Raw genomic sequence first — 14,505 nt, 5'->3', positions numbered from 1 at the left:
GATCTCTCTTCAGAAGTAATGTGCAATATTACAAAATTTTGTATGAGGGCATGCAGCATATGCAAGCGAATAGTTAAGTCCCTAAACACAACTCAATTTCATGGCATTGTTACATTTATTTGTTGATCTTAGCATTGTATGTGGCAATGGTTTTAAAACTGATTTTATATTGAAATAAACTGAAGGAGGTTGAAATGTTTTTGTGCAAACACCCCCCCACACACACACACAAACACATGAACACAGAGAGAGAGAAAGAAAGAGATCAAAGTACTTGGACATACCTTTCTAAGAGTCTGTTTCAGCAGCAGCTGTGCAAACAGAGGTCTGCTCTGCTGGCCATTAAAAACCTCTTAAAATCCAGCTCTTTCAAACAAAACTCTTGAGGTGTATCACCTCTAGTGGTCAGAGGTTTTCTGAGGGTCCTCAGAACTAGTTTAATGGGTTCTTAGCAACTTCCTGGCTTTATTTCTTGCCTTGGTTTTAAATATTGTGCAGCCTCTGCTCACGGTGGCAATTTCACGATGATACACAGGGAAAGGATTTGGGCTATCATCATCATAAGCCAAACAAAACCATACCATAATACATAAGGGACAAGTATAAATACTGATGCTATGCCATTATGCTATCCCATCACTGCCTTCTTTACTATTACTAAAAATAGGGCAAATCAGGATGTGTATAAAGCCCATTGGAGGGAAAGCCCATCGCACCCATGGAAACAACAGGTGCTAGAATGCACACCTGCACTGTGGCCTTCCTGGGGGCTGCCCACCTCCATACCTCTAGGAACATTCCTGACCAAGGGGCCACCAACCTCCAGGTGTGGCCCGGAAATCTCCTGGAATTGGAGGTCATCTGCAGGCTATAGAGACCAGCATCCCAGGTAAAAATGGCTATTTTGGAGGGGGGAGGGCTCTGTAATGACAACTCATTTTCAGGCTCCTGAAGATTAAAGGGTTTGCTGGGGGGGGGGCTCTGTGGCAGTGTGCCCCAGAGAAGTTGCAGGATGCCAATCTCCAATTGGGACCCGGGGATTTGATGGAATTGCAGATCATTTCCAGAGATCATTCCCTCTGGAGAACGGGGCTATTTGGGAGGGGGGACTCTCTGGCTTTGGATCCCATGGAGGTGTAAGGATGCCAGGCTCCAGGTGGGAAACAAAGATAACTGCTGTGTGGCAGTAATTGCTAATAACAATAACCATAAAAAATGTGTTCCATGAAGGTTCTCTTCGACGTCTATTTCAAATAAAAAAAATTATTTTTATAATATGAACTGCTGCCTGACCAAAGTCCATTTTCATGCCTATGTATGCTTTATAAATCAATTCTCTGTAAGCCCCAGAGCAAAAAGGCATGCTAAGGAGAAAGAGTTTTATGTTCTCCATTACTTTAGAATTTCAAAAGCAGCCTTGTTAAAAAGAGAAAGAGCTCCGTCTATGAAATCATTTCCTTCTGTTTAACATATTTTACTAAGCTGGGGTGGGGGGTGGGGGGTGGGGGGAGACAAAAGAGCATTAAAAGAGGGGGAATATCTCCTCTGTTTTGACTCTGCCCTAAGATTCAGCATTTCAGCAATTCTGTGGGATGATGCAGTGTGCCAGCTCCTGACTGGTCCAGCCAGAGGTTCAAGCCATCTTAGTCATGTCAAAACAATGAACACTCTTGTGAAACTCAACTGGATCCCACATCACTCCTGCCACCAGAAGGAGAATTTCCCCCCCTCTCTGGAGAAAGGGTAACTATCCTATTGGAGCAAATCAAGGCTATAAGGAGATTGTGAGCACAATGTCAGCCATTTATTGAGGCAGACAAATAAGATTCTCTTGTTTGGCCGTACACAAGTACAAAGGAGATGGATGAAAATACTTTTCTGTTAATTAAAAAGAGTCCTCCCCCATTTACATTAGGAAGTCTGGAACTTGAGGGGGGGGGTCGATTATGATGTTGGTTTAAATGGACTTGCAAGCTTTTTTGAAAATGATGGCTTTCTGATTTTAAGCGCATTGCTCAGAAGTTCTGTGAATGAGAGGAAGTTATTTCTTTACATGTCTATCTCTTTACATTATCTCACAAATTGTTTAGAGCAGGGGTAGTCAACCTGTGGTCCTCCAGATGTCCATGGACTACAATTCCCATGAGCCCCTGCCAGCATTTGCTGGCAGGGGCTCATGGGAATTGTAGTCCATGGACATCTGGAGGACCACAGGTTGACTACCCCTGGTTTAAAGTCAATTATCAACTATCAATTTAGAGTCAACTATCTTACATTAGTAGAACTAGAAATTATATTCCAGACATGGATATATTCTTCACTACCACTGGAACTCTTTCCCTACCTTGATCTTAAAATTGCTGAAGGATGTGAAAGGGCAGTTCTTATACATGTGTGGCTGTGGCATTTTAATTAATATTACTGGCTGTATGATGTAAGAATTCTTTCACAAGTATAGGATGAAATGCTAGTCACTATTCTGGGGGTCGACTTTGGCACAGTTTCATGGGCCCTTTATGGGAGACAGGCAGTATAAAAATCCAATAAATAATAATTAAAAAAATAGATGTTAATAAAATTTTCCTGCTTAGATTTTTTCGGCACTCAGAATATAATTGAATATTTTAGCTTTCTTAGAAGCATTTTTACATTGCAATCCTAAGATTATTTTCCTGTCTGAATTGGGGCTTAGTTTTTAGAACTGCTTAGACTGCAGCCCTCCAGATGTCCATGAACTACAATTCCCAGGAGCCCCTGTCAGTGAATGCTGGCAGGGGCTCCTGGGAATTGTAGTCCATGGACATTTGGAGGGCTGCAGTTTGACTACCCCTGGCTTAGAGGCTGCTTTCTTAATCAAGTCAATGAGCTTCTTAAACACGGGATTTCAATCTTCCTTATCCTATGTGTTGTCTCACTGTAACTTAGTTCTCCAAGATGAAAGAACTAGAGTACCTCAAACTTTGCTGTTGAGCTAACTGTAAGAACTTTTCTTTTGAAAGGAATGCAAATATTGTCTTTCCTATTTCTCTCACAGTGAGACACTTCATTTTGTGTCTAATGCTGGTGCAGTAACCTGGTGCTTGGTCACTGGAGAAGTTTGTATGCTCCTTTTCCACATGACGCTGTATACAACATTTACTGATGCATAAAGCCAAAAGTTTATCTGGAAAAATCCGTGCAACATGCGGATAAACATTCAGTAATCTTTTCCACACACATGTCTGAGAACATATATTAGCTTTTCCAAGATCAGGAAATACAGTCTTGGCAGAGATAAATTGCTAGCATTGCCATTCATGCTTTACAGAAATAAATGCCTGAGGTAGAATGTTGAATTTTCCATTCATCTGCTCTTTTAAAACAAGGTGTGCTGGCAGCCCTCTAAATCTGAAGGCTAATTGGGAGAATCATACAAGGAAACTTCTGAAACTAAGCAAGTATTTTGGGGATACTAGAGACAAAATAAAAAGTACTCTATATACTCGAATATAAGCCTAGTTTTTCGGCACCTTTTCCACACTGAAAAAGCCTTCCTTGGCTTATACGTGGGTATATAGGGTAATTGAAATAAAAGCCTGCTCCAGCCAGCCAATCGTCGCATTGCCTTTTGCAAATAAGAAAGAAGACGGGATGAAAACAGATGCTTTCGAATTATAGACACATCATGCGAACAAATTTGTTAGAAAAATCAATGCTCGGCATGGTCAGCGGCAAAAGGAAATGTGGTTGCCAAAGGATCCATTGGCTCGACATGATCAAAGCTGACACAAGGATGACCATGAACCAACTAAAAGAAGTGGTCATTGACAGGGGCGCGTGGTGGAGGCTTTCATGTGGAATCGCCGAGGGTCGGACACGACTAAACGGACGATATCATCATCATCACTGCAAGCTGAGCTTGCTCTGACTTGTGTGTTTTTTAAAGTTGATTTTTACAGTTCCTTCACTCAGTGTTTACTTTATTTCAGTGTTTTGTTCGGGGGGGGGGCACTGCAGTTGCAGTTAGAGATGTCCATTCTCCCAGTATGGTAGCTGTTGTAGTTGTTGTAGTAGGTTGCCAACTTCGGGTACTGTTGTTCTGCTCTGGTTTGGTGGCCTGGAGGGCACTGTTTAGTTCTCCTGCCAGAGCTGTTCTGTCAGACCTCTCTAAGGTTGTCTGGCATCAAGAGAGTAAGGGAAGGCAATTGTAAGCTGTTCTGAAACTCCTTTGGATTCTTCTTAAGGGCATTGTTTATAAAAGGAATAGAGTTGTCTCAATGTCTCATGAAAATTTCAAGCAATTTCATTTATGTGTTTATTGGTTACATTACACAGTTTTAATGTACTGCTCTCATTTTATTACTTTGTATATATATTGGACTGGAGGGATTTTCTTTGCATGTTTTCTAATTCTGTAATCTGCCTCAAGTTTCAATGAGAAAAGTAAACTATAAATGACTTCAGTAAATAAACAAGTAAACAGAACTTCAGCTCTTGGTTGACCATGGCATGCAGATGTTCTTATCCTTATCCATGGTTCTTCTATATATTTGTGAAACAGCCTGGGGGGTGGAATGTGTCTGGCTGTCCAAGTTGGAATAGGGACCTGCCCCGCCCCTACAGCTCCTGCCCTCCCTCCCTGGACGCTAGCCACATTCCCCTCAGACATGCCAAAGACAGAGAGAGAGATGCAGAGCCCTGCCAGACCAAACATGAGCCCTCTTTCCCTCCTATCACTCCTGCTGCAAGGGAGGCAGAGAGAGACACAGAGAGAGCTGCCCCAAGCTGCTGACCAGCCCTGCTTCCCTCCTAAGAATGAGCCCTCATTACCTGCTATGGCTCCTGCTGCCTCAGACAGAAAGACACACAGAAATGTGCCCCTGCTGTGATGGAGGGAGACAGAGACAGAGACAGAGAGCTGCTCCAAACTGCACAACAGCCCTGTTTTCCTCCTAAGAACAAGCCCTCATTGCCTGCTATGGCTCCTGCTGCCACGGAGAGAGAGACACAGCCATCCCTGCTGCGATGGAGGGAGACAGAGATAGAAACAGAGACAGAGAGCTGCCCCAAACTGCACACCAGCCCTGCTTCCCTCCTGACCCCTAATTCTGCTATGCCTCCTGCTGAGAGGCACACTGAGACACGCAGCGAGAGGGAGAGAGAGGCACAAACAGAGAGATCTGCACCTCCCGGTGTCCCCTGAATCCTAGCGCCCATTGCATTCCTGCTTGCAATGGGCTTTCTTGCTAGTATTAAATAAGAACTAAAAGTAGCTCACACTTTTGAAAAACCTGGCAACCTGTTGACCACCTAGCTAACAAAATTTAGGTTTCATTAGGTTTTTAAAACATTGTTTCCTCTTGAAATATATCCTTACTGTTGACAGAAAAACACTGAGGGCATTTCTACACATTAGTAAAAATAGCGTTATGCCAGCTGAATGGCGAAGCACTAAATCATATCATGTCCCCTGGCCCCTCCTCCTTTTTGCTGTCTCACTTTTGTCTGCCGCCTAAGTGCGCTTCTCAACCTCCACATGTGCTTCTGGAATTGGTGGAAGAGAGCAATGCACTTTACATGTGACTCTCTTCCGCCTGTCAATCAATGTAGACAACCAATCCCCTTTCTCCATGTCTTAAAGGCCCTGCGATGCCCGTGAATTGTTTTTTAATTCATACTTCTCTGCTGAAACACCTATGCATATAATCATAGATGCATAGTGCTTTTTGAACGCCACCCCTTATGGAATCATGAGTCTTTTGATACTTTTAAATATTAATCTCATTCCTGGGGTGGGAGGACACTCAATTCCTGGACAGAATTCAATGGTATTCCACTGGGAGAGTTGTTGTAAAAATTTTCTAAAGAGACTTACCAAGCACAATGACCACAGTCTTCAGAAGACTCATCATGGTGTCCCGATTTCTACGTGGTCCAGAACTATGTCTGGACATTCTCATAGTCCTCTGGCGGACATAGCCAAAAATATGAGCATATAAGACCACCATGACTACAAAGGTGACCAGGTTGAAAATAGCCCAGAAGACCAAGTAAGAGTCACTGTAGAGTGGCGCCATGTTGGAACAGTGAGCGAGGTCACAGATACAATTCCAGCCCACACTTGGTATAGCTCCCATGATGATGGCCATAGTCCAGATGACAACAATTACCACCACAACTCTCCGGTTACTCATCCGAGTATGCAACTGCATGCGGAACACTGTGATGTGCCTCTCTATGGCAATTGCTAACAAGTTAGCAACAGAGGCTGTCAGGCTTGTATCAATGAGGCCCTGACGAAGGAGCCAGGTGCTGACAGTCAATCTTCTAGTGTTGGGTCCCGTGTTAAACATTAGGTAGAAGTATGCCAGTCCTGCAAAGAAGTCTGCAGCAGCCAAGTTAGCCATTAGGTAATAAATAGGAAAGTGAAAACGGCGGTTGACGTAGATAGCTACCATAACTAAGAGGTTGGCTAACATGATGAAGACACATACTGTAATCCCAAGTCCCATCACAAGCTTGCTCACGGTGTTCCACTCAGTGGCTAGAGGCTTCCCACTTCGGTTATAAAAGAAGGCAATGGTTTCATTGTAGTAGCACTGTGGTTCCTGGAAAAGAAAAACATAAGGCAGAATTTCAAGTTGGAACTGGAAGCATTGTGCTGTCTGAAAAAAATATCTAGAAGAGGGAATTAATGAAAATGTCTGCTGGTCTCCAGTTATGTAAATACATCTTAGAACTGAAGTAAAGCTACAGATATTAAAAACATGGGACATGACAATGCAGCACTTCTACATGGTGATGGAAGACTTGTTTTGTTCCATTTACAGCAATTTAAGTCAAAGCAGCCCTTCTAAATGGCTCTTCTTGGTGGAAGGCTTATTCTGTTCAAAGTAAAAAATTATTTCAAATTATTTGTCACTGTCACTGGATTTAGGTGTGAAATCCAGACAACACTACTCTACTCCAGTGTGGTGAGGTGGATCTCTGGGTAGAAGTCATGCTCATACACTATCTTTATATTCACTTGCTTTACAATTTGATAAAACACTCTGACCATCTTCAGGGTATGTGTGAGTCAGTCTGGAACTTTCCTATGAGCATTGTAATTTCAGTAAGTAGAAAACAATTATCCAAACCTTCCAGGACCAAAATAAAGATTCAAGAAAATCCTACCATCTATTTCCTTCAATTTACATTTCATGTGGAAACCTGAGAACGTAAAATGCAGCAACTGTTAGAGAAAGCGATCTGAGCTGGACAGCATGCACAACAAGAGAGGTTTCTGAAAAGTGTGTTACCAAAAAAGGATCTGCATCAACTGGGAGGTAGTGGAAACAACGGTATGTTAGAAAGGTCAAAGACCTCATTGGAAGCTGTGATTACAAACAGTCAGATAGCCCGGTTGGAAGCTATGATTACAAGCCACCGCCAACTGCCGGTAAAAAGCAAAATAAAAACCAAAAAGGGTGTTGACCTTCCCTACTATGTATTCATTGTAAAGCTACTGCAAAGAAATGGCAAAAAGAAAAATAGCTTTTGGTAAGGGGGCAGAAACAGACTAGATGCAAGGAAGCTATGTCGTCCCTAGCTGAGAGGAGTTTGTTAAGAGAGACCCAATAAATAATCAAAATTTAAATGCCAGATTCTCAAAGGACTACTCATTTTATCACTGGGTGGGGAAGTGATGATGCACATGTACCCATGTAGCATACATATGGATGCCAGTATGGTGTAGTCATTAACAGCATCTGGGACACCCAGGCTTGAATCTCCACTTAATACCATGCAGACCTGCTGGGTGACCTTGGGCTAGTCACACACTCAAAGCCTAACCTACCTCAAAGGGTTGTTTTGAGGATAAAATGGAGGCGAAGAGAAAAATGTAAGATATTTGGTTCCCACTGTGGAGGAAAAGGGGTACAAATAAATTAAATAAAAATAATAACTACTCATCAAAGTATTTTAGTTTCAGAGTAGCCATTTCTGTTCAACCAAATTCATCTACCCACTCATTATATATTATCCTTTCTTCTCCTCAGTGATACTACTCCTCCCCAAGCATCTGTCCTAACTCTTTAAAGCCATGAAAGCTATGAAAATTGCAATGTACTGTGATGGTTTCGTAATGCATGTTGTCCTTTCTCTTTCTCTTTATATAATCAACCAATTACTAATTAACACTTGGTCAAAAGCCTACTAATATAGGATTATATATAAAATAAATAAATTGTAAGGACCCTACCCACTCCTCCAACTAAGGCCCCCTTGGTTAGTGGGGTACCCGTATAACTTTGGACATAGTTGTTTTAAGACACACTCCTTTTTACAGTGCTAAGGGCACTGGAAACTAGGTAGCCTCATAAAAGCACTTGGGTTCTGCCGTGACATTGGAAACTCCCTGATTAAGTGTACGCTGTCATCATAAACCAATCAAATGCAATCTCCCCCAGTTCAGCATTCTCAATAAAAATAAGACTTCACTTAACGCTCAATAACAAAAGACTTTTCAACATTGGAATGTCCTGGCATATCCCAGACTTATCTTCCCAGGAAGATGTTATTACATTAACCAATACCAAGTTCTTCTTTTCCCCTTTCTTACTCAATCAAGAATGGCACCCAAGTCATTTATTTTCACTTCATTCTGTTTCAGGAGCTATTGCGACTCACCCAACTTTTGTATCAATGCAGATCTAGCTCACTTTAACCTAATTAAAGTATGTTAATCATGTTGCCTCATCCAGGCTCTCTGTGCCCATTCAGATTTGGTTCACAATAGCCAAATCAAGATATTTTCTCAGCCAAGATTTGTCAGCAGTTACCTTCAAACTGCCCAGTCAAATTCAAGATTCACAACTTGAACTAACCACATTCTTGGGAAAGTAGGTTTCCATATCTAGCTATGGGACTCTTGCCCATAAAAAGACCATCCCAGATTAGTGAAAAGTGTGCCATATTTTCTCATTATCTGAACACCCCTACAACTGTGTTGCAGGCTTTTTCTCCAAGCTTGGCCAGCTCCTCACTCTGCTCCTTGAACCACTCTAGACCTCCAGCCCAGGATTTCAGATCCCTAAAACATCCCAATGTCCTCCCTTTTCCTTGTTATAAAATGCATCCTCTCATTGGGGTGTTTATGTTTATATGCATGTATTATTACTTAGGGAACTAGTTCTCAGGTGCTTAGTGTAGGTTCTTTACATTTTTAAATTTTGTATACAGTAAAGTTATTTGTGTTTAAAAGCTCTTACAATCTTTTTCTATGTAATTTTATTTCATGGTTCCATTACCAAGATCCACCCTAGTATACATAGGCTGTGTTATTCCTTTCTGGAACCCTTTAAAAAACTAATTCCCCCTTATCCAGGTCCAGTGGAGGTTGCTCCAATTCCCAGTACATCCTCCTCTTTCCTACATGTAAGTCCTCTGTATCTCAGTCAATAATGAAACATGCTTCACTTGTTTTGTTTTATAAAATAATAGTTTAATATCTTTGAGAAACAATAGTTTTGTTATATGTAATGTATTATTTTTAAATAAAATGTCTAATTAAAAAAGAAACCCAATAATGAAACATGAAATTCCTTTATATCCAGCAGAAGGATTTGCATTCACTATCACAAGAAAAACCTCCTTCGTGATCAGCAAAACTAATCCACAACTTTGATACACTGATGATATAATAGTCACTTTTGTTTTCAGCTTGAGTCTTCAAGGAAAACATATAACTGCCAGATCCAACCTCTGAAAGGAAGAAGCTGCCCATCTATCTTATTGCCAGCCTAGGCAAATAATTTCTCTTTCATTCTTCTATACCATTATGCAGTGAAAATCTATTGGCTTAGCACATGTGATATTCTGTTTCAAACACATAAGCATATTTACTGGAAGTACATCTGATTAAAAATAATACAGATACCCTATTACTGCAAAAGTCACAGCACTGTTTTTTGGGTCCCATGTTATTTGTTAGCAAAAATCATGTTAGCAGAAATCATTCTCCCGAATTCCCAATATGTGCAGAAAGGAGAACAATACATACCTGTCATTTAGTATGGCACATAAACTTTCTAACTATAAAAGCTCAGAAATCTAAGCCTGACAGCTGTGTAGATATGCAAAATTTCATTAAACTCTGCTATTAAAATTATTATTAACTGTTTCAACTTACCTCAATTAATTCCGTTTGTGTCACCACAGAAAAAGGTACTTCAGCTGAAGGGTCTGCCATGGCTACACACCAGGGTTAGTGGTATATTAGATTTTTTTCAGCCTTCCACACTTCAAATGTTTTGGTTAATCTTGGGATTCCTGATCAGTTACCAATCATGGTGACATTTAGGCCTAGAAAGAAGAGAAGTGTTTTAGGACATTAAAACAGAAAAAAAAAATAAAATCCTTAATTAATTACAATACAATTTATGTGAAATTCTAAGGAACAATGGGCTGTATCCAGCAATCAGCTCTAGCAACAAAAGTAGATTTTTATGCAAGAAGGATGGATCTTTCAAATCCTCCCTCCCCAATCATTTCCAGCCCAGGAAAGTTGAGTAACGAAGGTGTGTTGCTCGTCTGTGGTGCTCTGATGTCAGAAGGGGCTGAAGTGCCAGAAAGTACAATTTCTCTTCTTCACTGTGGCCCACTGACCCATGTGCCCCATAATCCTGCAAGTCAACTTTCGCAGGTTCCAAAATGGCTGCTAGGAATACACATAGAACACTGTTTCATAATGAGTCATATCACTGGTCTACCAAGGTCTGTATTGTCTGCTTCAACTAGTGGTGGCTTTCCTGTGTCTCAAGGAGAGGTCTTACATTGGATGTATCATTGGATTGAACCCATTACTTAACATCAGTATAGAATAATCACTGAATCTAAACTAAAATGGAAGCAATAAACTTAGGTACATCTTATCAACACTGAAATAGGAAATGTTGCCACAAAAATAGTTTCAAGGGAAAAGCAGCACATTGCCCTGTTCTTTGTGTCACACAAACAAAATTTATAAGGCTGCCAGAGGATGGAGCAGAGTTGTTCTCTCTTGCCCCGGAGGTATGGACCAGAACCAATGGGATGAAATTAATTCAAAATAAATTCTGTCTAAACATCAGGAAGAAATTCCTGACAGAGCATTTTCTCAGTGGAACAGGCTTCCTCGGGAGGTGGTGAGTTCTACACCTTTTGAAATTTTTAAACAGAGGCTGGATAGCCATCTGACAGAGAGGCTGATTCTGTGAAGGCTTAAAGGGGAGGCAGGTTACAGTGGATGAGCGATAGGGTTGTGAGTGTCCTGCATAGTGCAGGGGGTTGGACTAGATGACCCATGAGGTCCCTTCCAACTCTATTATTCTGTGATTCTATGATTCTATGAAAATATTAAAGCTGTATATTGGAAAGCGCTGACTTCTTTTTGCTCAACTGTATCTGTAGCAGCCTGTTCCGATCTGCCTGCCATCCTGTTCCTTGCTATGAAAATTGTATCTATATTTCCCACACTATTTAATATTATATAGCAGCTTTACATCCGCCAAGTACCAAGTTTTAGAACAGCCTGTACTTTCCTCCCCCCCTCCCTTGAGATTATCTTTGTGTTACAGGGTTCACCAAATGAATGGCAATAAAGCAATAAAATGAAACGAATTAAGACGTTAACTCTAGCTACAACAGCACTCCAGAGAGACTGCAAAAGTGCTTCACTTGTCCACTACAAAATGTTCAACACATGGAATTTTATCCTGCAACAGCTGACAAATGGTATGGCACTGAATGGAATGCCCCCAGAACCTGAAACCTGCTTTGATTATGTAATAGCAACAGCAACTGTGTGTCTCTCACTAGTTTTTCCATGACAAACTCAGTTTTAAAATAAAATTGTTCTGTAACAAACACGAGTCGAGTTGACTCTAGAAAATTAGATTTGTATACTTATGCAAGCTATATCAGTTGTCTAGATTCAGTTTCTAGCACTTATAGTTATTAATATTCAGGCAATATTGGCTCCTTACCTTAGTATGTTTTTCCCCGGAAATAAAAGTGCTGAGAACAACCCTTACTGAGCAAATATAGACATTAACCCATTAAATAAATAACTTGGATTTGTCATGGCATTGCTCATAATCCAGAATGTCAAAACTAGTCAGTCATTTTTTTCTACAACTAGCATTAAATCCTGTCAAGAGAAAGCAGCCCTTTTGGGTCAGTGATGCTAGCCTTAAAAGTAACCTCAAATTTGCATGCCAAGATAGAAACAACTACTCCTACTCTAAAGCAGTCATTTCAAAATGTTTGCTTCAATGTTCAAAACACAATATGCTTTTATTTGTGTATTTCTGTATTACTACTCCTCAGACATTAAAGTTAAAGGTGGTAAAGGTATCCCCTGTGCAAGCACTGGATCATGTCTGACCCTTGGGGTGACGCCCTCTAGCGTTTTCCTGGCAGACTCAATATGGGGTGGTTTGCCAGTGCCTTCCCCAGTCATTACCGTTTACCCCCCAGCAAGCTAGGTACTCATTTTACCGACCTCGGAAGGATGGAAGGCTGAGTCAACCTTGAGCCGGCTGCTGGGATTGAACTCCCAGCCTCATGGGCAGAGCTTTCAGACTGCATGTCTGCTGCCTTACCACTCTGCGCCACAAGAGGCTCTAACATTGAAGTTAGTGTGAGTTATTTCCCAATTAGGACAGGTAGGGTAAAGATATGTACATTCTACCTAGTTCTCTGGAGGCAAAAAAAGTACCAAAAGGACATACTTTGAAGGTGTTGACTTTCCATTCCTAACCCCAATTTGTATTTTTCTTAGTTATTTCACAGTTTACTCTCCTTCATATTGCTGCCTCTTCCTTATTTATCAAAACTGAAAAACCACTCCCCCTAACCCTCATTGTACAGTCATTCATTTCTTTACCTTGGTTTATTCTTATAATGCGTTTCAAAACCAACTCACCTCTCTCTCTGAAGTACATCTCTATCCATCTCGCAAATTTAGTAAAATAGTTCAAGTCTGCACAATTTGTGATACACCAAACCCCCAAACAATCTATTCTGGCAGCATAACAGGGGCTTAAAAAACCTGTTTCTGCAAACTGTCTGAACGTCAAAAACAGGGAAGCTGTTAAGCATTTGGTCAGCTACCAACAGCAGCCACATATGACCCAAAGTAATCTGTGGTCTACAAAAGCTCAAAACAATAAAGTTTTCCCTCTGCCATAACCTCTTTTATCTTCATGTCACTACAGAGAGACATAGCTCCTGTTCTGGAATTAATCTGTATTCATTTCACTTTGCCCAGGTATTTTCCCCCAATTGTAAATTGTAAATAATCTTTCCTGGAGGTTCAATCCCATCTGCCATTGATAAATACAATATTCATCTCCCTACATCAAGAGGTGAACAAGAATCGATTTCAAGGAGAGTAGAATAAAAATGCAGATTAGTTATGGTCTGCTATGCTCTGTTATTAATAGTCAGTAACTGTTAAAAGCTTGAGAGACTTGTTGGATTCTATTCTTTTAGAAAATGATAGTCATAATTAGGCCAAAAAAATTCAGCATTCATGAATATTTACCAAATCTGAATACCATACTGAAATTGGGATTCAGGAATATGGGGCAGGGGGAATGAAAGTTTAGGGGCTTAATACGCCTGAACTCAAAAAATATTGTGGGGTTGGTTTGGTTTATTTACACAACCCTAATTGGGATAGGAAGCTGGCTCCATATTTAGGGAAGCCTGATCTCCCATACTAATTTATGCTTCAGCAAGGCCTGGACAAATTGGAAATGCTCTGCTGGTGGGGGCAGAAAATGTTTTTAGACTGATTTTTATTGTTTTTCCATCAGTTGTATTAATGCTTATCAAATTGGCCTTGCAGTGCTGTTCCCTGGTCTGGATCCTGAGATGCCCAGGAGAAAGGTAGCAGTGTAATTTCTGTTGATAGATAGATAAACAAACAAACAAACAAACAAAACCTTAATTAGTGATGCAAATCAGGGGAAATGCAGCAGCCATAACTCAAGCGTTGCATTAGTATTTATTCCAAATTTTATCTTGCAACTTCAAATTTTCACAACTTAAAAAAAATGCATACTTTTAATGAAATATTGATGGAAATATGAACACATGGAATGAGAACTGAGGACCATTTCCTTCTATTCCATTTAGCATCTAAGAAATATCAACCTGCAACATTTGATGTAGTTTGATATGCAGAAAGTATCAGGCAAATCAGGAATTACATGGCTTTATTTAGGAATTACATGTTTTTTTTTTAACAGAATTGGAATGAACATTGTCTTCTGCTAACATATGCACAGCAAGTTGCTTTTAAAGGCACAACTGCAGAATAAAGTGAACTTTTAATATGAAGATTCAGGATTTTAATTAATTGTGCTTTTAAATTAATTTATGTCAACCTCTCAGACTAGGGGACTGGCATGTGCATTAGTAAAATGCATAAGTTCTAATAAAAATGTCAGCATCAGAGGGCACTACCAGAGTCAGAAAGGCATAAGATGTTGACTA

The 14,505-nt window shown here is 40.5% G+C and overlaps 1 protein-coding gene across 3 annotated transcripts in view; it reads right to left on the bottom strand.

Annotated features, from left to right (window-relative positions):
- The window catches only part of LPAR1 (lysophosphatidic acid receptor 1), a 75,847-nt gene that overhangs the window by 40,628 nt on the left and 20,714 nt on the right, over positions 1-14,505 (bottom strand). For all 3 annotated transcript variants that reach the window (XM_077345280.1, XM_077345279.1, XM_077345281.1), the window contains exons 2-3: positions 10,154-10,326; positions 5,855-6,587 (exon numbers count right to left, since the gene is read on the bottom strand). In XM_077345280.1, the coding sequence (XP_077201395.1) occupies positions 5,855-6,587; positions 10,154-10,213 (793 nt within the window). In that variant the 5' untranslated portion in view covers positions 10,214-10,326. The remainder of the gene's footprint in view (positions 1-5,854; positions 6,588-10,153; positions 10,327-14,505) is intronic.

This window comes from Paroedura picta, chromosome 7 (genome assembly GCF_049243985.1).
Source record: "Paroedura picta isolate Pp20150507F chromosome 7, Ppicta_v3.0, whole genome shotgun sequence".
Lineage (NCBI taxonomy): Eukaryota > Metazoa > Chordata > Lepidosauria > Squamata > Gekkonidae > Paroedura > Paroedura picta.
Note: the sequence above shows the minus strand (reverse complement) of the source record. Positions and strands in the feature narration are given on the sequence as shown.